At 44.1% G+C, this 21943-nt stretch overlaps 3 protein-coding genes across 3 annotated transcripts; 1 reads left to right on the top strand and 2 right to left on the bottom strand.

Moving 5' to 3' along the window:
- Window positions 1-6570: 6570 nt before the first annotated feature.
- On the bottom strand, window positions 6571-9675 carry LOC136711449 (putative threonylcarbamoyl-AMP synthase). Its single transcript, XM_066687732.1, has 5 exons — window positions 9509-9675; window positions 9114-9279; window positions 8806-8900; window positions 8308-8411; window positions 6571-6613 (listed from the first exon to the last, which is right to left on the bottom strand). The coding sequence occupies exons 1-4, from the start codon at window positions 9573-9575 to the stop codon at window positions 8326-8328; spliced, it is 414 nt and encodes a 137-aa protein (XP_066543829.1). The 5' UTR covers window positions 9576-9675; the 3' UTR covers window positions 6571-6613; window positions 8308-8325.
- Window positions 9676-9794: 119 nt separating this feature from the next.
- LOC136711448 (uncharacterized) lies at window positions 9795-12362 on the bottom strand. Its single transcript, XM_066687731.1, has 6 exons — window positions 12127-12362; window positions 11421-11726; window positions 11219-11311; window positions 10727-10831; window positions 10358-10467; window positions 9795-10170 (listed from the first exon to the last, which is right to left on the bottom strand). The coding sequence occupies exons 1-6, from the start codon at window positions 12281-12283 to the stop codon at window positions 9838-9840; spliced, it is 1104 nt and encodes a 367-aa protein (XP_066543828.1). The 5' UTR covers window positions 12284-12362; the 3' UTR covers window positions 9795-9837.
- Window positions 12363-13808: 1446 nt separating this feature from the next.
- On the top strand, window positions 13809-17371 carry LOC136711770 (cis-aconitate decarboxylase-like). The gene is made up of 6 exons (XM_066688225.1): window positions 13809-13925; window positions 14576-14630; window positions 14763-14950; window positions 15120-15212; window positions 15434-15639; window positions 15860-17371. The coding sequence occupies exons 1-6, from the start codon at window positions 13908-13910 to the stop codon at window positions 16785-16787; spliced, it is 1488 nt and encodes a 495-aa protein (XP_066544322.1). The 5' UTR covers window positions 13809-13907; the 3' UTR covers window positions 16788-17371.
- The last annotated feature ends 4572 nt before the right edge of the window (window positions 17372-21943 follow it).

The raw sequence follows: 21943 nt of genomic DNA, 5'->3' as shown, positions 1-21943 counted from the left end.
TCTTCCCCTATGAAACTCTGGTGTATGTGAGTATACAGTAGTTGTCTTAACAAGTATTCATAGAAAAAATGCCAAATGTTATTTACCATTGTATGAAGTGTAAGCTGTACTTTGATAAACTATGCATGACAATAACATTTGAAGAAACTTCCAAGTACAACCGTACACATATATTGATCAGTTATTATCATAACCCTGGTTCCCTAAAAAATAAAGAAAACCATTACCAAATGGGAAGAGCCTTCTTAGAGAAAAGAAAGTAAAAGCAACAGCTTGCCCTGTGGCCTCAACCAGGTCACTGATGTGAGAGGAATATGCATTATTTAATATACTGCTCTGCACTGTTATTAATAGCTATACCAGTAGAATTGCACCTGAGGCTAAAGACAGATTGAAAAGAATAAGAATCTGAGGCAATCAGTTAAATGTACAAGCAGGTGTCTTTATTGTGAAAAGTTACTGAACACTGTTGAATAGCTATTGAACAGTTGAAGTCTGTTGCTATGGTCTCCTGTGCCTTCTCCCCGGTTCAGTGACACGTCTCTCTTCCTATAAGGAAAACAGAAATAACTCAATATGCAATTGCATGCAACTTATAGAATGGTCTGTTTTTCATCTCCTTCTCCACAGCGTGGCTCAGCTCTGTGGGTCCAGAGGTGCTGCAGGTATTCCTGGGAGACAAGAGAAGAGCGTTGGGCATAAAAGGCATCAAATAAGAATGTGTAACCGATGGAAAAAGCCTGCACGTTAGTTAAAGGCATACAACTAATACTCTACAATCAGCTCAACAGGCTTATTTAACCTCAGCTTCAGATATATCTCATGTCCACCAGAGGATTCGAGGATGTGTGATGTCTGCATAGCCATTGATTGTGCATGGTCATCTTGCTGCTGGTCTCTCACTCCCAGCTGCTGCAGTGGAAGGGGAGAGCTCAAGGGAAGAGAGTCCCGTGGGGGAGCTGGAGACTGTGGAGCTGACCCTGAGCACGCTGGAGCTCTGGGAGTCTGAGATGTTCCCACACAAGAGGAGGCTGAAGAAAAAGAAGAAGGAGAGCCTGAAGGAAGAAGGGGCAGGTACTCATACTCTAATGTATATGTGGGACCCCGTTAGAATAAGAGTATTCTAAGAGAATGAGCACCCCCCCAAAATGATGGCCCCCCTTAATTATGTTTTGTTATTTTGCTTAATGCTTTAATAAGATCACACAATGTAATTTTAAATATACTGTACACTCACGTATTTTGTAATGCAGATATATTCAGAGATTAAAATATGGTTATTGTCACTCTGGAATTGTTTATCCAGCTCAGAGGTCATAGGTAAGGTGTGCACAGTTTGCGTCATCAGGAGTAGACACCAGGAGTTCTGATTTACATGTGCTCCTGTGTTTGTGATTTCAGATGCAAAGGAAAATAAACCCCTTTTAAACCCAAGCATGCCTGAAAGTCGCTGTTATTGTTCAGGTGTGCAACAAATAGTGCAGGATTTAGATTTGTAACAGTCCCTTATTGTTCAAGTTGAAGTATGCCATGGGATGCAAAGCTTATTCAATCATCCCTTGCAGTTCTCGCTGGTGTTCTGTCGAGCTGTCCGACTTCGCCAGATTATCCTACCGTAGCGTAAATCGACAATTCTCTCTATCAAAAATGAGGACGAATCAATGCAATTATAAACATTACTGCAGCAAGTTATCAGTGTTTATATAGACATATTGCTAGCACCTAGCAATAACGGTATAACTAAGACATAAGTGTAATGGAATGACCAAAGTTTGGCTACTTGGACAACCCGAACCAAAACAACTAAATAACAATGACATAAGTTAAATATCATGGTTTTGCAATTATGAATATATGCTTTAAAAATTAAGTTTAAATATAGTAACCATTTATCAAAAAAAATGCATGTAATACCTCACGCAAAATCCGAACAAAAATGACGCAAAGACCATGTACGCATGCGAATTAGCATTAAGTAGGACAATTTGATGGGTAGGATGTTTTGACTGAACACCAGTCCTTATAGGGGGGCTGCTGGGCTGCTAGGGGGGGTAATAATTGTGCATCATAGATTTATATTATATTTTTAAAAATAATGGATGTAATTATTTAATAAAGCACTGACAATGCTACAGTGTCGATCTAGAATTCTATATCTATGGTTTTGACAATAACTGAAACCAGCTTCATTGTGTAATGAAAGTTCCCAGCAGGCAAAATACTGTAGCGACCTCGCCTTTTTAAAGATTGCTAATGAAATAAAGCGCTCGAGACAGAGTTTTTCCAAAACAAAAACTGATTTATTAATCTGGCACAGAGGTACTTCTCTTTCCCCATTTTCCCTCAGATTCTCTCTGAACACAGACATTTCTCTCCATTAAACTCCCACTCTACTCGAACTCTAACCCATCACCATGCCCTTATATACAGTGAGGGAAAAAAGTATTTGATCCCCTGCTGATTTTGTACATTTGCCCACTGATAAAGAAATGATCAGTCTATAATTTTAATTGTAGGTGTATTTTAACAGTGAGAGACAGAATAACAACAAAAAAATCCAGAAAAACGCATTTCAAAAAAGTTATAAATTGATTTGCATGTTAATGAGGGAAATAAGTTATTTCTTTGTAGAACCACACATACATATTCATCAAACTTAATATTACAATTACTGAATTGAATTGGTATTTGGATACAGTGCTAGTGATGCAATAAAGGAAAACTGTTTGGAATGAATGAGAATTGTGCATTCTTACCGAAGCCCCACAACGATCACACCTTTTGAACGATCAGCTATTGAACTCTTTCATCAACCTCCATTACCTATAACATAATTTTGAGAAATACACCTTTTCTGTGTGCTGCACGAACCATCCATTTATTATTAATTCGTTTTATGTCACTTGTTCACTGCAAGATTGGCAAGGCGAGTAAGGCTGTATTGCTCCATTCCATGCAGCGAACCAGCATTGAAAGATTTCCTGACATTGTGATTTACAAATTGCTAAAAGACCACCGGACGGAAGCAGTGGATTCAGCACAGAAGAAGCAGATGGCATAGGCTCAAGGAAAAGTACTGGGATTCAAGCCTTTTGTATACACTGTAGAATTGCATGGAATACGTGAACACTGCCGGATGGAAGGATGCCGCACAGGTGGAGTTTGTCCTTGTAGACAAGAGGGTCGCTTCGATGAGGCTTCGTGTCTCAGAGAGGAAAACTTTGACTGTTGTCTGTGCATATGCGCCGAACAGCAGTTCTGAGTATTCAGCCTTCTTGGAGAAGGTGGGCATGGTGCTCGATAGGGTGCAGCCTACCGACTCTGTAGTCTTATTAGGGGACTTCAATGCTCACGTAGGGAACGATGGAGATACTTGGAGGGGGGTGATTGGGAGGAACGGCCTCCCCGATCTGAACCTGAGCGGTGAGTTGTTATTGGACTTCTGTGCTAGTCATGGATTGTCCATAACAAACACCTCGATCGAGCACAAGGATGCTCATAAGTGTACATGATACCAGAGCACCTTGGGCCGAAGATCAATGATTGATTTTATAGTTGTATCATCGGACCTAAAGCCATATGTTTTGGACACTCGGGTGAAGAGGGGGGCAGAGCTGTCAACTGATCACCACTTGGTGGTGAGTTGGATCCGACGAACAGGACGCCAGCCGGATAGACCTGGGAGACGCAAACGAGCAGTGAGGGTCTGCTGGGAACGTTTGGCTGACGATACTGTGAGGAAAGATATCCTCCCAGAACTCCCACCTCCGGACTTATTTCTCCTGTATCCCGAGTGAGGTCAAGGACATTGAGTCTGAATGGACTTTGTTCAAGAACTCATTTGTGGAGGTTGCCTCAACAAGCTGTGGCATGAAGGTGGTCAGTGCCTGTCAAGGTGGCAACCCCAGGACCTGCTGGTGGACACCGGCGGTGAGGGAAGCTGTCAAGTCGAAGAAGGAGGCCTTCCGAGCGATACTCGTGTTTAGGTCTCCGGAGTCGATTGAGAGGTACCGGCTGGCCAAGAGGGCAGCAGCAGTAGAGGTCACCAAAGCGAAAGCTCAGGTATGGGAGGAGTTTGGATAGGCCGTGGAGAATGACTATCGGATGGCTTCAAAGTTGTTCTGGCAAACCATTCGGCGCCTTAGGATGGGACAGCGGGACAGCACCCAAGCTGTTCTCAGCAAGGGTGGGGAAACACTGTCCACTACTGGGGAGATCGTTGAGAGGTGGAAGGAACACTTTGAGGAACTCCTCAATCCGGTGGACATGCCCTCCTTGCAGGAGGCAGTGCTAGATAGCTCCGGCGGGATCGGATCTATTGCTGTAGCTGAGGTTGCTGCGGCAGCCAAGGGCCTCCACAGTGGTAAAGCTGCAGGAGTAGACGAGATTCGTCCGGAGATGTTGAAAGCGCTGGACAATGTTGGGGTGGCGTGACTAACACACCTCTTCACTGTTGCGTGGAAGCCGGGTACAGTTCCTTTGGATTGACAAACTGGGGTGGTGGTCCCCACAGAGGGTGTGTTCCAATTACAGAGGGATCACACTTCTCAGCCTCCCTGGTAAAGCCTATGCCAGAGTGCTGGAGAGGAGACTTCGTCCGATAGTTGAACCTCGGATTCAGGAGGAACAATGTGGATTCTGTCCGGGCCGTGGAGCAGTGGACCTGCTCTTTGCCCTTTCACAGATATTTGAGGGGGTATAGGAGTATGCTAATCCAGTCTACATGTCTTTACATGGACAGGATATCAAGGCGCAGCCGAGGTAGAGAGAGTACCCAGTTTGGGGGCTTGGAGGTGGCATCTCTGCTGTTTGCAGATGATGATGTGCTTCTTTCCCCATCCGACTATGATCTCCGACATGCACTCGAGCGTTTCGCTGCCGAGTGTGAAGCAGTTGGGTTGAGAATCAGCACCTCCAAGTCTGTGGCTATGGTTCTTGCCCGCTCCAGGTTAGGATACTGTTTATTGGGTATAGTATTTTATATTTCTAAAAAAAAACAATTCAATTATTTAATACTTATGATTAAAATCTTTTAAAATCAATTCTTAAAATCACTTAAAAAAAATTAAAATCTTTGTGATTTTTTTAACAAGAAACAAAACAATTAACTTAAAAATAAACGTGCCCAAAACAACAAAACAAACGTGATTAAAGCAAAAACTGCACACCAACATGAAAGTCAAATAAATTGAAAATAACTGAAAATGCATTGGACAAAATAAAGAAACAATTACAAAGGTAAAATAAAAAACAAACAAAAAAGGTCCAATGCATTTAAAATTAAATCCAAAAAGGTCAATGTATTTGACAAAAGAATATAACAAAACTATACCAAAAAATCCCTAAACAATTAGTGGTTTAAAAACAACTAAATCTTTAAAAGCAATTAAGATTCATTTTTAAAAACTTTTTTTTAAAAACAATTATCCATAAAATGTTTAAAAGATCTTGGACTCGGGCTCCAGCAGGGGGAACTGACCGTCCCCGGAGGTGGGTCCCATCATGGGATCCTAAGCTCCCATAGATCTTGTATGTGCCAGTTCTTATAGGCTTCCTCCTTGCCCCTCTGATGGACCTCCAGATTGACATAGTCCCTAACGAACACCATGCCCCTCCGCGCGATGACAATCGGGTCCAGCTCCTGCTTATTGAATAAACAGATGTTCCGTCCCTCCCACAGTGCCTGCTTCACTGCGCAGACGACACGCCACCAGCACCTCAGGGTAGATGATGATATGCCCCTGGCCGGACCGTACAGGATCTGCTGGGCGGTCGCCCGCGCAGGAACGGCAAACCTGTGGAGGAACGGAGAAAACAGGAGCCAGACCCTGTGGGCGGAGGGGCACTCACTAAAGATGTGAGCCTCCGTCTCCTTCCCCAGGCAACCCTTATAGGGGCAGGTGTCATAAGGAGCTATGCCCCTTCTGTGCATGAACACTTGGGTGGGGAGACACCGACTCACAGCCATCCAGGAGACATCTTTCTGCGCATTCGTGAGGCAAACGTGCGTAGCGTTAGCCCAGATAAACCGGCAGGTTTCGGGAGGGAAATCTTCTACCGCTCCAGGTTAGGGGGAGCAGCTGCCTTTAGTGGAGGAGTTTAAGTACTTTAAATACTTGCTGGACTCACCCTTTGGGATAGGGTGAGGAGCTCAGTAATCTGGGAGAGCCTCGGAGTAGAGTCGCTACTTCTCCGGAATGAGAAGAGCCAGTTGAGGTGGTTCGGGCATCTGCCTGTGCAGCTCTACCGGGCACGCCCCACTGGGCGGAGACCCCAAGGCCGACCAAGGACACGCTGGATGGATTATATCTCCCGGCTAGCCTGGGAACGCCTGGGAATCCCCCAGGAGGAGAATCTGTCACTGGGGAAAGGGAGGTCTGGTCTGCCTTGCTTAGTATGCTGCCACCGTGACCCTCACCTGGACAAGCGGTATACAAAATGGATGGATAGATGGTTGAACACTGTGCGAGAAAATAAGTCTTTATTCAAATGGCAGGTCTCCACATTCATTCCTCCATGGGCTTGAGAAGGCCCTGCACTTTAATATTGGTTTCACTTTGGTTGTAGAGCCTGTCTCCTCCCCTTCTGGTGGCGATGGGTAGTGCTGCCACTCCTGCAAAGATTTCATTGATTTATCATTCGCAAGACTTAACAGTATTTGTCTTCTCAGGTGCATACTAGAGCAGCAGGCAGGCGAGATACCATGCGGGTCTCCTTATCACTAGAACACACTTTGTGATCTATACCTCTAAGAATCTCCTACTATAAGGACCTCCCTGTTCTGGAGGGGGAGTGGGCACCGTGATTCTCTGGTGCTCAACTGCCCTCCCATACCTTGGAAGCTCAAAGGCTGTTTACCGTGGAGGCTGGAGCCATTTCACTGGCTGTATTCGTAAAACTATCTTACTACATACTACATACTACATACAACATACTCCATAAGTGCATACTGCATGATACATACTGATTTTCTGACTAGTAAGTACTGCAGTACGCAGTATGAAGATGATTCAGTGTACTATATATGTCATGTGATCTCACGTGACAGACACGAAGCATGATGGGATGCAGTATTCATTGTATTGAGCTCTGGTTGTGTACCGCATATTTTGACGAATGTAGCAAGCCATCCAGGTACTTTTACCATACTACAATTTCATATACTATGTCCAATATGAATACTGTATACAACTGAAATGTTGGTATGTATTACATCTAGTATGGTAGTATGTGGTTTCGAATACATCCAGTGAATATACTCCAGAGCTGCAACCTCATTATGCCAAAGCGGAGCATCCTGTGAAGAGGACAGCCCTACACGGGACTTTTAAGCGTCGCTCTCATCCCTCTGTGTGTACCTTGCCTGTGCACCCTGGCTGTGCAGGATAGTGGCTGTCACACCCCTCCTCCCTTTCTCTTCTCAATCACAGCCTGCAGCTCATGTAGAGCATTGGGAGTAGTGGTTGGTAATAAAAGAGCTGTTCTAATTCAAGTGTCACCGTCCACATGTTAATTTGTCTTGAACCCAAGACAGTTTAAGATACAAACTGTTGCAATATTACATACATCACTCATTTAATTCAATTACCTCAGTCTATAATTTGATCTTTCAAGACCACTGTGTTTATGGCCTAATCTTACCCTTTGTTGATACTGAGCACAAATGAAAGACATTTCCAGATCTGTGATTCAATCAATTTTTTTTTTGTTGGGTGTGGTTTTCATCAAAATGAAATCGAAGGAACAGTAATAATACCTTGATTGTTTAATTAAAATGTTGGATTAAAACATCAAATTCAGTGTAATGTTTTATTTGTCATGTAAAAAATCTTGAAAACTGAAGTTCAGATACACAGTAATAAAACCTGACAATTTCCTATACTGCACATTAAATTTAAATAAATAGCTAACACAATATCTAATACATTTATTTCAGATTTTAGACACCTGGTGTAAAATAAATAATAATGAATTTTGTACCCAAATATACAGTGAAGATGCTAAGAAACAGTCACACAATGGGCACATGAAGACACTAGTAAAATACGCATTGTTTTAAGTGGAACGGAATTTTCTTGCAAAAAACTTAATATCTACAAAGTGAATTGCTTTATTTCATAGCTTTGCATTCATTTTATGATGTTCATGTGTTCATGTGCACTCACTCATCACTTCACTATTGTAAAGTGTTAACATTTGTATGTGTTTCTTCATTGTTTGAGTGGAATCTTCATTGCAGAGCTATGACGCTGCTCAGTCAGGTTCATCCCAGACCTGCCAGTAGACCTGTGGGTTTCAGACACTCACTGAGGTGGGATCATGTGCTCATGCCATGCTGCTCTTCACCCTCTCAAAAATCTGCCTGACTCTGATGGCTGGGACACAGCCTTCTCTCACAATGGTGATGGTACCTGGGAACGGAAAGCGGCAATGACATCCTGCTCAGTGCGTCAGCACAGTCTGTCAGCTGTTGTTGGTGATGTGTGAAAAGTGTTGTGAGACAGTATCTCAGAGAGTCTGATTCAGTGTCAATATGAAAAACTAATATTTACAACATGAAGTAAAGTAAAAGTAAGTATATTAAAAATGTATTAAAATGGTTAGGAGATACACTTTTAAAAGTAGAGTGAAAATATATTACAGGCACAAGTAAAGAAATTTACTTTTCTTGTGACATAATAAACTATATTTTTAAAAGTAATATAAATGTATTTCTCCAGGCTTATAATGACAAGGACATATAAAATGAAGGCAGTGTTCCTCTGTGATGGTGTTTTTCGGCGTGAATAGCTCACTATACTTTACCTTCATCGATTTTAAGGCAGTTGACGACTGTTGATGCCACGACCTCGCTGGACTCTCCGTCACACAGAACTCCATTTAATTTGTGTCCCAGACGCCTGGACAACAAGATCAGGATTAGGTAAATCAGGATTCTGCCTCCAATTGTGCGTGAGAAACAGCCACAGTTACAGATTTTCAGTAATATCCCGACAAAGCTGAAATCAACATCATACTGAATTATAAAACATACATTTCAGGCCATCTAAGTTTCCCAGTACCAGAATATCATGGTGAGTAGAGACACATGGGCGTTCCACAGTGACACTCACGTGATGACCATATCATGGTGTGTGCTGTCTGGCTCGCCGCTGGGGTTGGCGGACGTGATGGCCAGCGGGCCAGTCATGTCACACAAGTGTGCGGTCACCGTGTGGTCGGGCACGCGGATCATGATGCTTTCCTCGGTACCCACGCGGTCATAGGCGGGACCCACACCTGCATCCACAGAAAGGGGACTGTCAGTACTGGAGGGCAGGTGACTCCTCACAGCCCTGGCTTCTGTTTATCTATTAATCTTAACATCTACAAAGTCCTCTTGTTAACTAATCTTGTATAAAGACATGTGGTAAATAAAATAATTATTATTATTTTATAAGACATCATCTCCTATGACACACCAGCCGTTGCGCAGCCCCGTTTTCATGTCTCAGGGCCCCCCACTCACCCAGCTGGAAGAGCCACTGTCCCTTCTGCACGATACAGCTGATGCCCCCGGGGTAAACGTTCCTCATGAACTCCCACAGCAGGGGGCTGAAAGGGGGCTGGGAAGTGACCAGCTGCTGCAGGTTTGAGATGCAGATGCAGATGGGCTTCTCCGCTGTGCGGTCCAAAGGAGCAGAATCCCAGAGGCAGGGTGGGTGACTTGTCAGTGACAGCCGCCAAGTATGAACAAATTATTTCTAAATGATTTCACATTTGAGAAAAACGTTCTGAAAGTTGTAAAAATCCGGGCTCTGTATTAAAGATTGTAGCAATATAGCATATGGACTATCTTCAGAAGCACATAGGTATAAGGTATGCATTTAAATACATGTTTGTATAGGTAGTCGCCATTGAAATTATATTGCTGTCTGTCCGAGTAGAATGGAGTGCCTGTGTTTTTGTCACCCATGGCAGCTTGCTGGGCCTTACCTTGATGTTGTATATCCTCTCTTTGGCCTCGGGGTGGCGGCAGGAGGCAGCCAGGGCGTACACCGTGTCAGTGGGAATACCACAGACCCGGCCGGTGTCCAGCAGCTTGGCAATGGTCAACAGCCCGCTGGTCAGCCGGGAATTGGCCAGGGGGCAGGGCGCAGGGGGCATCTCCTCTGTCCTCTTCTGCAGAACCTGGGAGATATGAGAAAGTATTGAATGAATTGATGCAATATCCTGCCAAACCCAGGAGACGGGCCTATCCTTTTCATGGTTAAGTCTGCACTTCCCTAAGCAGTGTTCATCTGTATTTTTGACCAAGGATGCACTCTCACTCACACATGAGAGCTGCTATTTAGTAATAATGAAAAACAAATCTCACCTTCAGCACTGGGGGCCCAAGGGGCAGCATGTCCTTTGAGAAGATTGCATTGGCCAGAGAGCCCAGCATGCCGTACAGACACACGATGGAGAATATCGCCAGCATGGCAACTGCAATAAGAAACCCAGCGGTTTGAGGACAGTACAGATAATCAGGCCTGGTCTTGCCAAGCCCATCCTTTTGTCCAGCTCATGTGTTGTGTTGAAACTCTCAGCTGGGCAAGGTCTACACTGGCATCAAACACAGATATTCCCCAGACTGTCGCACACAACAGCATCATCACTCTACATTAAACCACTGTTGTGACACAAGAAAGATACTATATACATCATTTATTTTTTATTGTATTGCAGGTGGGGAATATCTTACTCTCCAGCTTGTAGGGCAGCTTGTCCAGAGTGGAGAGGAGGAAACACACCAAGAGGACCTCCATCAGAGCAGTCAGGGCAAGCAGCACCAGGTTCCCATAGGCAGCTACACACGGGGAGTGACGGGAAATAGAGGAGCCCGTCAGAGAACGGAACAGACACTACACTACAGCCCTGGCAAGAGGTTCAATTCATTGATTCTCTGGCTTGTGGAACCAGTTCACTGTTTTCATTCAGACAGAACAGGAAGGCATTAAGCGATGTGAATGTGCAGTAAAGATTGAAGGATTTATTTGACAATGTATTAATTTATGATGCTAAATTACATACATGCTTCTACAGCCAAGAACACCCAGGCTTCAAATGCCAATTTGAAGTAGCACTCCATTGCATAATCTGAGCCAGGGACAGAATAGCAAATCGAAACTGAGACAAAGCTTTGTCAAGTGCAATGAAGCCCAAAATAAACAATTGCTAGGTTGGGTTGACTCACCAGTGAGCATGAGGAAGCCGTTCACAATCAGGAAGGCAATGGCACCAGCTGTGAAGCCCTGTGCTGAAGCCGGAGTCACATCAAGCAAAAAACCTGAGAACAACATGCATCTCATTACCCACGACAGGCCTGTCTGTGAATGACAATGAACAATTAATTAACGATATTTTACTGATACCCACAAGCTCAATTTGCTACTTACCTGCAAACCGGTACCAGGTCCAGGTAGCCCAGATGGCAGCGAAAGCGAAGGCGATGACGGGCCTAAACCATCGCCCTCCCTGGGCTTGCAGCCTGCTTACAAAAGCCTGCATGATGGCCCCAGAGACCAACACCCAGGGCAGGGAGAGATGTAGGAATGTGGAGGAGGAGTGGCTGTTGTGGACAGCAGAGAGGGCTGCAACCCCATTGGTGAGGTAGAAGAGGACATCGGGCAGTTGTGAGACTGTGCTAGGTGGCAGGTCGGCCACCAGCTGAGACACGCCACCAATCAGGATGATGTGCACACCTGTGGACAGGAGGCAGGTCAGGGGTCAGAGAATAGTCAGGGGTTCATCTTAAGAGGTAGAAAGTTCTCTCAATAAATCTCTCATCTTTAGAGGCTGATAACTGTTGATATTCTGTGTAAGAATGTTGAAGGTCAAAAAGGAACCAAACAGGCCTCTCTAGCAGTAAGAGCCGCACTGGCTCTTCAAGGGAAAAGATAAGCCTGAATTGTTTTTGCTTTCTAGGGACATTACCTGAGAAATGTTGAATTGCATTGTTACAATACTGGCTGAACCTGAATCTACTCCTACTTCAGCTTTATCAGAGATCTGTAGATGAATATCAAAGCCTGAGTCTTTCTAGGAGAACTTGATAGACTAAAGTGTTGCTGCAGTGTGGCAGTGCGGATGGGGGGGGCATACCAGCCAGGATGTTCTCCACGCCAAGCGGTGCCACTCCAGTCCGTGCACTGTTGAAGTTCTGCAGGAGGACGAGGAAAGCACTGATCCCATTGGCCAGTAGCCCCAGGACGCCTGGCTCTCCATAGAAACTGGCAGGGAAACCGTCTGAATGCCCCATGTGGTCTGTTTGTCTGTCTGTCTGTCTGTCTGTGTGTATCTGCTGAGAGAGAAAACAGAGCACTGAACTCACAGCAGGTGAACCCTAACCCACTCTGTAACAGGGCTCTTAGTCTACCATCCTAAACAGTGGAAATACAGACAGGTGAGAAAACACTTTAAATAGCATTGGGATGGGGAATGGGGAATGGTGGGGGAGTTTCTACTGGCTAAACTGAAATGATTGGGCAAAGTTTTCTGGCATTTGGATTCTGGCTATTTTCAGGGCTGGAGGAGTAGCCAGAGTCCCAACCTTAACTAACAGATTAAATTAAACCTCATGAACAACCATGTCTCAATTATATTGCATTACATTGCAGGTATTGCACTTGGTTTCCCTGCTTTTTGGTTCAAGACGTTTCCAGACCTGAGGAAATACAAGAAACCTTGAATATATATTTCAAATGCCTGTACTGTCTCCTAATTTTCTAATCCCCACTCATCACACTGTATGTTTAGTGGAGAATGAAGTACAGAGTGAGGGATACAGGTGAGAGAAACAGCATGGAGAGATACAGGACAGAGTGGTACAACAGAGGCACAGACACTGAGTATCTGAATACAAACTCCACAGCACAGTTGTCACTTGGACCTGGAGCATGGTAAGTTTCCCTTTAAAGTTAATAAACAACCTGCGTGTCCACAGAAATGGGGAATAAGAGACTGAATTATTGTTTTAAAAATGTTGCTACAACAAGTCCCAATTGGTAACTCATACATTTCGTTATACAATTTTCTATTTTTTTAAGAATATTACTTTAGTTATAGGCTATGTAAGTATTTTCTGTAGTGATGTCACACCTTGCTATGTTATATAAATATAGTGTCTTGCATTATAGTTTGATCAAATGTGTGTTGCCTTGGGCAATGGTACAGACTTAATAACTTAAGCATACTGTTTATTATATACATACTGTCTATTTGTATTGGTTTCATTCATATTTTTAACTCTAGTTGGCTTTATTGGCTTTACCATTGCACAACCTCCTCAGTTAGCACACTGTACAGCAGAAAATGAATTATTAAATACCATAATAAGACAATATCGAAAGAAAATCAAACGTCACTTCACAAAATGCAATATAATACATACAAAAATAGTTCACAAATCAATATATTATTATTATAATATTATCATGCATGCTTCATGAAAAACATGTTAAGATATTGAAGCAAGTGTGGTATTTACCTGGCAGGAGTCCTGATGTACTGCACTGTGAGTGTATTGGCAGTGTATTTTTTATAGCATGTGTGTCCTTGGGACAGCAGGGGGTGGGGTGGCAGGAGGAGTCTGAAAACTTCCCTGACCATCGTCCCATGCAATGAGTCCCCAATCCACCTGACAATGGAATGACATCATCCTCCACTCGATTACGAAACTCATTTCTGAGATTTTGAGAAATTCCCACTAAAAAAATACAATGATTTGCATATGACCTCGAGGGAAAAGGGGTGTTTTGGTGAAGCTCCTGCCCAGCTCATCTGCAAGTGAGGTGTATAAGACCTGCAGGAGGTCTGGGGAGAGTATTAGGAGTTCAGGATCTCACCTGAGAGAGACGATCATAGAGACACTGCTCACTCACAGCATGCTCTCCACACTGCAGGTAAGCACAGACAGACACATGCCTTGACTGCAATAGTTCAAGAGCTTGGTTAGAACTGTCTGAGAACTGAGGGATATTTCATATAAAACAAATGTGATGTCAATTACGAGTATACATACTACAGATTTAACTATTTGGAAACATCAGAAGACAAGGGCCTCTGCTAAGAAATAAATAATAATAATAATATTAACAATATATGTATAAATATACTACAACAGTGAAGTTTGTTTAAGTTTTGTTGTTGTTTTAGCATTATTTGTTCTTGATCACAAGCTTAACACAAGCTGTATTAGACGAAACTGACTGTTTCCTTTGTTATAATGAGAATGATACATATTTATTTACATTTCTTTCATGCTGTACATCCCCTGTGTTACAGATGTGGTTGTCTGACTTAACTGACAAAGAGAGACTGAATGAGTTCCAGAATGCTTTGTTAGGGACAGAATATGAAATAAAGGCAGCACAGGATAAGCAAAAGAAGATAAAGAGCTAGTTAAAGTTTCATCTCCAAAAGATCTTCTGAGACGTTTGACCTGTTCTAATTGTGCGGTGTACACTTGTATGTGCAGCAGATAAGATCATGTGTCTGTTGAATGCCAAAGGTGAGTTGTTCTAAGCATCTGAGCGTCTCCTCCTGTTTTCAGAGATCGGCCAAGAAGGTCTTCACCGTCCGCAGACTGCACAGATCTGCACTGGAAGGTAAAGAAAACGCTCAGCTCTCTCTCTGTCTCTCCACTGCATCAGTTCTTAATACATTCAGTTGTTTTTGTTTTTTTACCAATTTTGTAAATTGATCAGAATCCTCTTTTTCTGTGTGTGTGTGTCCTGAAGTGGTGGAGAAGTCAGTGTCAGAGGACACAGTGACGGGCAGTTTCGGGAGCTTTATCCAGGGCGTGGTGCCCCAGCAGCTGTCCCCCATCCTGCTGCAGCGCAGTAAGAGGATGGTGCTCGACAGCCTGGGGGTGGGACTCCTGGGCAGCACCACACAGGTGTTCCAACTGGCCCTGCAGCACTGCCAGGTGAGCCACACTGTACTGTACTGTACTGCACTGCACTTCCACCTGTCCCTCAGTCAGACCCGTACTAACAGTCCCGTCAATCTGTGTCCAGACTGTGGAGGCTGGCGATGGGTAAGCTGGGTGTGGTTAGAGCGCCCAGCCTGGACACTAACCACCACTGTCTTTGCAGCACATGTATGCCAGTGATGACATCAGCGCTGTATACGGCCGCAGTCAGACCCGGCTCTCCCCGACACTGGCAGCTTTCGTGAATGGCGTGGCGGTAAGGAGATGCCGCTTGGACACAGCACAATCCACACACCCCACACTCTAATACACTCACCCTCACCCCACCACACTCACTCACACCCCACTACACTCACCCTATCACACTTAATGCATGAAGGCACTGGGAGAGAAGCATGTAGTTTCCTTGTGTTGTTTGTGAAGCCAGTCTCTTATGCCCTGATAACATTCTCTCTCCCATCTCTCTCCCCCCCCCAGGTCCACTCCATGGACTTTGATGACACCTGGCACCCAGCTACCCACCCCTCGGGGGCGGTACTTCCTGCCCTGTTGGCTGTCAGTGACATGTTGCCCAGCTACAGCAAACCCAGTGGGCTGGACTTCCTGTTGGCTTTCAATGTGGGCATTGAGGTCCAGGGCCGGCTGATGAGGTTCTCCAATGAGGCACAGAACATTCCCAAGAGGTGAGACCCCCGGAGAGAGAGAGAGAGAGAGAGAGGAGAGAGGAGAGAAGGAGGCAGGGACTGGAAGTGTAGAATGAGCTGGAGATGGTGGAGATGGTGTGCAAAGCAGTGCACAGTGAGCCAGGCTCTGTTTGACCGTGTAAACAGTTTGTAAAACTGGTTGTTCTTTGAGCAGAGTGTCCCTTTCTCTGACTCTTCTCTGCTTCTGCTTCCCCTGCAGGTTCCACCCCCCCAGTGTGGTGGGCACCCTGGGCAGTGCGGCAGCCTGTGCGCGGCTACTGTCTCTGGAACGCACACAGTGCTGCCATGCCCTGGCGATCGCAGCCTCCTTGGCAGGTGCCCCCATGGCCAACGCAGCCACACAGACCAAGCCGCTGCATCTGGGCAATGCAGCCAGGCTGGGTCTGGAGGCGGCGTTGCTGGCGTCTCGTGGGCTGGAGGCCAACGCCCTAGTGCTGGACGCTCTGCCTGGGGTCGCCGGCTTCAGCGCCTTTTACGAGGACTATGTCCCACAGCCAATGCACCCTCCTGAGGACAGGAACCTGTGCTTCCTCCTGGAAAATCAAGACGTGGCCTTCAAAAGCTTCCCTGCACACCTGGGCATGCACTGGGTGGCGGAGGCAGCTGGCTCGGTGCGTGAGCTGCTGGTCGGCCCCCAGGGTGGCAGTCTCTCGCCCCATGTCGTGAAGGAAATCCTGCTCAGTGTGCCACCTTCCAAGTACATCAACCGGCCCTTCCCCACGTCCGAGCACCAGGCACGCCACTCCTTCCAGTTCAGCGCCTGCTCCGCCCTGCTGGACGGGGAGGTCACGTCAAGCTCCTTCGCCCCCGCCGCACGGCAGCGACCCGAGCTGCATGCCCTGCTGTCCCTGGTGCGAGTGGAGCACGCTCCCGACAATCCCGCCAACTTCGACCGCATGTATGCAGAGGTCCATGTCACTTTGGTGGACGGCACCGCGCTGCAGGGGCGGTGCGACACTTTCTATGGGCACTGGCGCCACCCGCTGAGCGCCGACGCCCTGCGCAGGAAGTTCCGTGCCAACGCGGGTGCTGTGCTGCCGGAGGAGCAGGTGGAGGAGCTGCTGCAGGCAGTGGAGGGGCTGGAGCAGCTGGAGAACTGCACCTCTCTGCTCTCTTGCTTGCATTGAGCCTGCCACAGAAACCTTCACTCTCACCCAGTGACTCAGGGGACATGTTTCAGGCTCACTGGTACTGCTCTCACAACACTACCTGTCCTTATATAATGGAAATTACAAAATTATTACTGCTCTGTACTTTCTATTGAAGTGCTGTAAGATTGTTTATATAGAGGCATACAGATATACATATATATTATAGTGAATCACCATATGAATTCTATTATATCTGTTCTTCTGCTGTACATTATTAACTATAATGACATAATATATCTTAATATATAACTTGATCTTTAATATTGTATTTTAACTAGAACATGTATTTTTATGACAAATTAAAGAGATCAAAACTGTGCTGTGTCAGGGTGTTTGACTCTTGAGGTGGCAGTGTCCATCTGTCTCTGTCCATCTGCCCCTCTGTCCATTTGTCCCTCTGACTGACAGTGTCCCCCTGTCTCTCTGTCCCTACAGTTTAAACCTGCTACCTAGAAGAACAGGGTCTGATAAGAGACAGTTTTCACCAGCATCACATGACATGTGGGCCCTGTTGTCTTTCTCTCCTGTCTGGTGTGCATTAAAGTTAATGTACTTTGCAACTTCTCTCAGACCATTCTTGAGATTGCCTCTTGGAACACCTATTCTGTGAGTGTGTGCTCGTATTAAATTCCTTTTGATTGACCATGCATCTCTCTCTTATTTCACTATTTGGACTCTTCAGGATCTGTGCTCCGAATAGCTCTTCCTATCTCATCCCACAGATGCTCAATTGGACTGAGATCTGGTGACTGGACAGGCCACTGCACTAAGTGGAATTCACTGTTATGTTCGTGGAACCAATATTGGACAATTCTAGCCTTGTGGCATGGGGAGAAGGGGGTGTGGCACTTTCCAGACCCTGAAGCACGACACAATAGATAGCAAACTGTTGTTGACCGACTCTAAGGTTGAAAGGAGAAAACATAGATGTGTCGGGGTGAAGGACCGCACCCTCTCTTTACTGTGGGTGTCGAATGCCACATGAGAGTCCAGAGGGCACTGTTCGTTGTCAAGCTCTCCATATAGAGCCCCTATCGGGCCAGAGTTTTCAAAAGATAAATACATAATCCACACCCTAAAGGAAAAGTTCCCTGAGCAGTCCCACACTCTGTTACTGCTTGAAGGCTGAGACACATCCTCACTGACACACGGGGATGGGACTCTCTTAGGGGGAATTTGCAGATGGCCTGCTCCCTGCTCTTAATGTCTTTCTCTGTCTGCGTCCTAGAGACACACTGGCAGGGAGCATGCTGGGAATTTCCTAGGCCTGAGAGCAGCCAGGCCAGGGTAGGACCTGTCTCACTGCCCAGCTCTGGCACTTCCACAGCAGCCCGTCAGCCCAGCATAGAGCACCTGGCTAATTCACCTAATGGCTCAATTAAATAATCGGAGGGTCAGCTGCAATGAGAAGCAGAAAGGCACTGTGGTGCATGATGGCCGCACCATGCCTCACAGCTGTTCCGAGCTTCCTGTTTCGCAAATACTAAGGCCAATATACCCAAACCTAGTCAGTACATGGCAGGTTGTAGAAGGAATTATTAATTTTAAATATGATTGTGAGTGTGTTCTGTGCTGTGCACAGCTGCACACAATGAGTTGAATGGCTTCTGTGCAGTAAAAATGGTTCTTGAGATTTCAGAGTGAAGATAGCATTTCTTTCCCTGTGTGAACAAGGTCACTGTCTCACTCTGCTTCAGTACTGTGCTATAGTTCAACCCTGATACCTAGAAGAACAGGTTCTGATAAGAACCAGTTTTCCCCAGCAATTTGGGCTTGATACATTGTACAAACCCCCCTTCTATTAAACCTTTACGTATACCTTAATACTCCCCGGTTTGACTCTACTGTCTGGTCTGCATAAAAGTGCCTGTAGATTGTAACTTCTCTAAGACTTTTCTTGAGATTGCCTTTTGAACCTCTTCCTTGCAGCTGCTTGTAATAAAAACTTGGTGAGAAACTGGTGAGGGTTGCCACTTTGAGGCCAACAACAAAAAGAAGGCCAAATTGGAAAGTGTTGTTTTTGGCACAGGTGGGAGTGTGGGGAGCAGACAGGTAACTGTCCTGAAATGTTTGTGCCTCAATGCCAGGAGTTGGAGTGACAGAAACATGGCTTACAGAAAATTATGGAGATGAATACACATTGAAAGGATACACACAGTTTTGGAGAGACAGGAATAATCGAAGAGGTGGTGGGGTAGCATTTCATGTCAGAAATGACATTGAGGCAGAACTCAATTTGGAAGAAACAGATTTTTTGTGTGTTAAGATTTTGAATAAAAGATCTGCAGGATTTGTGGTAGGAGTGTGTTACAGACCACCCAATTCAGATATTCAGAAATATGTTACATTGTACAATGTTATAATAAGGGATTTCAATTTCCCAAACATAGACTGATCCCAGTTGGGACTACAGAAACGGAAAAAGAAATGGTTGACATAGAAAACAGTAGTTTTCCAAACTCAATTTGTCAGGGAACCAGCAGAGAGAGAACATGCATTGATTTGATTTTTTCAAATGACCACAATCGAGTCAGATTTAGTTAGAGAACCAATGGCAAACTGTGATCACAATATGGTTAGCTTTGAGGAATACTATCAAAAAACAAGGACCAAATCAAAAACAATGGTTTTTAATTTTAGAAAAGCAAGCCTTGAAGGTATGAGGTGACACTTAGAAGATTTAGACTGGGGCACAATAAATACAGATTCAGTTGAAAATGATGGTTATATTTTAAGAATATACAACTTGAGGGCCAGGAGAAACTTGGACCTAAAAACAATGGCCAAAATGGTTTTTAATGAAGTATGCGAAACAAATAGATAGAAAATGTTGTATTGTGCGTACAAAAGGGATAGGGACGAAACAAAATACAAAGAATATGTTGAGCTGCAAAGAGATCTTAGGAAAGAGATCAGGAAAGCAATTAGGGAAATAGAAAGAAACAGCTCTTGGAGCTAAAACTAATGCAAAGAGCTTTCTTCAATACTACAACAGCAAGGGGTCAATAAAGGAGGAAGTGAAATAGATAAAGGGCAAAAATTGAAGTATCTTGGAAAACTAATAAGATGTGGCAAATGTTCTAAATGAGTATTTCACAGAGGTTTCTACAAAAGAAAAACAGATAACATGCCACAGGTTAACAACCAGTCAAACTCTAAACTCGAAATCCTCTGCTCCCTATACATCAACCAGTTCATATTCCATCTACTTACACTACCCAGTCAAATCAGTCAAGTCAAACCCTAAGAGAGATCAGGAATAATGAGGAGGAGGTACTAAAGGGACTAGCAGAATGAAAAACAAACAAATCACCTGGGCCAGATGATATATTTCCAACAGTACTTAAATAAATTAGGGAATTAATTTATAGGCCACTAATACAACTATTCCAAATTACACTTAGAACAGGGGATGTGCCAAATGATTGGAAAACTGCTAATGTCATACCAATCCACAAGAAAGGGGACAAAACTGAGCCAGAAAATTACAGACCAATCAGTCTCACCTACATCACCTGTAAAATGTTTGAAAAAATTGTAAGAGAATTTGGAATGCTTGGTTTTCCAGTCAATCTAAATAAACTGAAAACTCATAGGTCAATTGGATTCTCTTTTAAGATTATTTTTAGAGGGAAGATGTGGTCAAATCACAGATGTGCAATAATCATTTATTTTGACAAAAATAGGAAACTAATATCATTCAATTATATTACTGAAAATAAGTCATATTAAGCTTCTGCTGGATTACAGTAAGAAACAGATAATACCCATTTTCTTTCTTTCTCCTCACAGTACAGCTTATAGGTCAGTCTGGTCAGGCAGGAAGCGGTGTGTCTCTCTCTGTCTCTCCTCTCCAGCTCTGTCTTTTGTCTCGTTGCAGGATGAAAAACTTAAGAGAACTCAAATTCTCTTGGTTTTCCCTTTTATAATGTTTCCTTCCAACCAATAGCATTTTGCCACCACCATGACTTGGGTGCATTATGCTAAAGTAATTTAGAAGTGGGGGTCATTTCGAATTTGGCTAGGAGCCAATCAGAGGACAGGTCCCTTTTGGTCTCTGGTCATAAAGATAGGGTTACCAGGGCTACCAGGGCTACCAGGGCTACCAGGGAACTTAGATAAAAGGGAGGAGGTCTGTTTCCTCTACCAAACCAGATGGTATAGAATTTCCCATAGAAAAATATATTCTAACAAATAATATCTTACAGTCCCTACCTTGGGAGGGAAAAACATTCAACAGATGTTTGACCTTTCAGTAAATAATACAATAATATAAAAAGAATGCAGAACAAAACAAAACAAAACAAATTAAAGCAGGAATTACAAAATACAAATAAACATTTAGTCAATGAACCTGTTATATGTAGTTGTGAGGTAGATTGGATTTACCAAGCTTATTACGTGAAACTAATGTCTCACGCCGAATGGTGATAACATCACTATAATAAGTACATATTAGAGGACATAGGTAATAAAACATACACATAGTAACAATTAACACAGATGAGAAAGTAGCACCTTTAAAAGCAAAATCCCACCAAGAATGCTTGTAAGTGATCTCCATATTTCCATCAGAAATTAAATGTTGTACCCCCTGTTGAAATGTTTTGTGATTGATTTTTATACTAGAAAGTTACAACAAAGGCTCTATATTCTATAAAACCTTTGCATCAACAGGTTTCAGGATCTCTGCAAACATAGCTGGCAACGTGGGTGCAAAATTTAAGTCTTTCGGAATATAAGGCAAGGTCAGATCACCAATCTTAATTGCACTTCTGGTTTGAACACAGAAAGTGGAGTTAGTTATTCGACATTCGAAATTATTGTACAAATAATAACGGTTTGTTGTAATGCACCACGTGTGATTGCCTACTAGTCGTGCTTGTAAATATCCTATTTTATCCACAGGTACAGCATGTAAGGTTGATAACTTGGTTATGTCATTAACCCTAAACTGTAATGAGTCTCCAGTAATGTAACATGTACACAACATAGTAGAGCGATAGGTGATTCAACATTCAGTATGATCAACAACATTCCATGAGGTTCTCATTTGACCTACAAATGGAGGTAATTGTCATAGAGTTAATACTTTTCCATGTGCAATAATACCTAAATCATACATATTATGC

This window comes from Amia ocellicauda, chromosome 16 (assembly GCF_036373705.1).
Source record: "Amia ocellicauda isolate fAmiCal2 chromosome 16, fAmiCal2.hap1, whole genome shotgun sequence".
NCBI lineage: Eukaryota > Metazoa > Chordata > Actinopteri > Amiiformes > Amiidae > Amia > Amia ocellicauda.
This window is presented reverse-complemented; position numbering and strand designations above follow the sequence as displayed.

Excerpts from the sequence above, each read along its gene's own strand:
- LOC136711770 (XM_066688225.1), top strand. Across the intron at positions 14,631-14,762 it reads GCACAGATCTGCACTGGAAG|TGGTGGAGAAGTCAGTGTCA; the intron begins GTAAAGAAAACG and ends TGTGTCCTGAAG. Across the intron at positions 15,640-15,859 it reads GCACAGAACATTCCCAAGAG|GTTCCACCCCCCCAGTGTGG; the intron begins GTGAGACCCCCG and ends CTTCCCCTGCAG.
- LOC136711449 (XM_066687732.1), bottom strand. The coding sequence starts at position 9,575 with ATGAGGAACGTTTACCCCGGGGGCATCAGCTGTATCGTGCAGAAGGGA. Across the intron at positions 8,901-9,113 it reads CACCATGATATGGTCATCAC|GCGTCTGGGACACAAATTAA; the intron begins GTGAGTGTCACT and ends CTTGTTGTCCAG. Across the intron at positions 8,412-8,805 it reads CTGCCTTAAAATCGATGAAG|GTACCATCACCATTGTGAGA; the intron begins GTAAAGTATAGT and ends TTCCGTTCCCAG.
- LOC136711448 (XM_066687731.1), bottom strand. The coding sequence starts at position 12,283 with ATGGGGCATTCAGACGGTTTCCCTGCCAGTTTCTATGGAGAGCCAGGC. Across the intron at positions 10,468-10,726 it reads GCTGCCCTACAAGCTGGAGA|TTGCCATGCTGGCGATATTC; the intron begins GTAAGATATTCC and ends TTCTTATTGCAG. Across the intron at positions 10,171-10,357 it reads TTGGGCCCCCAGTGCTGAAG|GTTCTGCAGAAGAGGACAGA; the intron begins GTGAGATTTGTT and ends CATATCTCCCAG.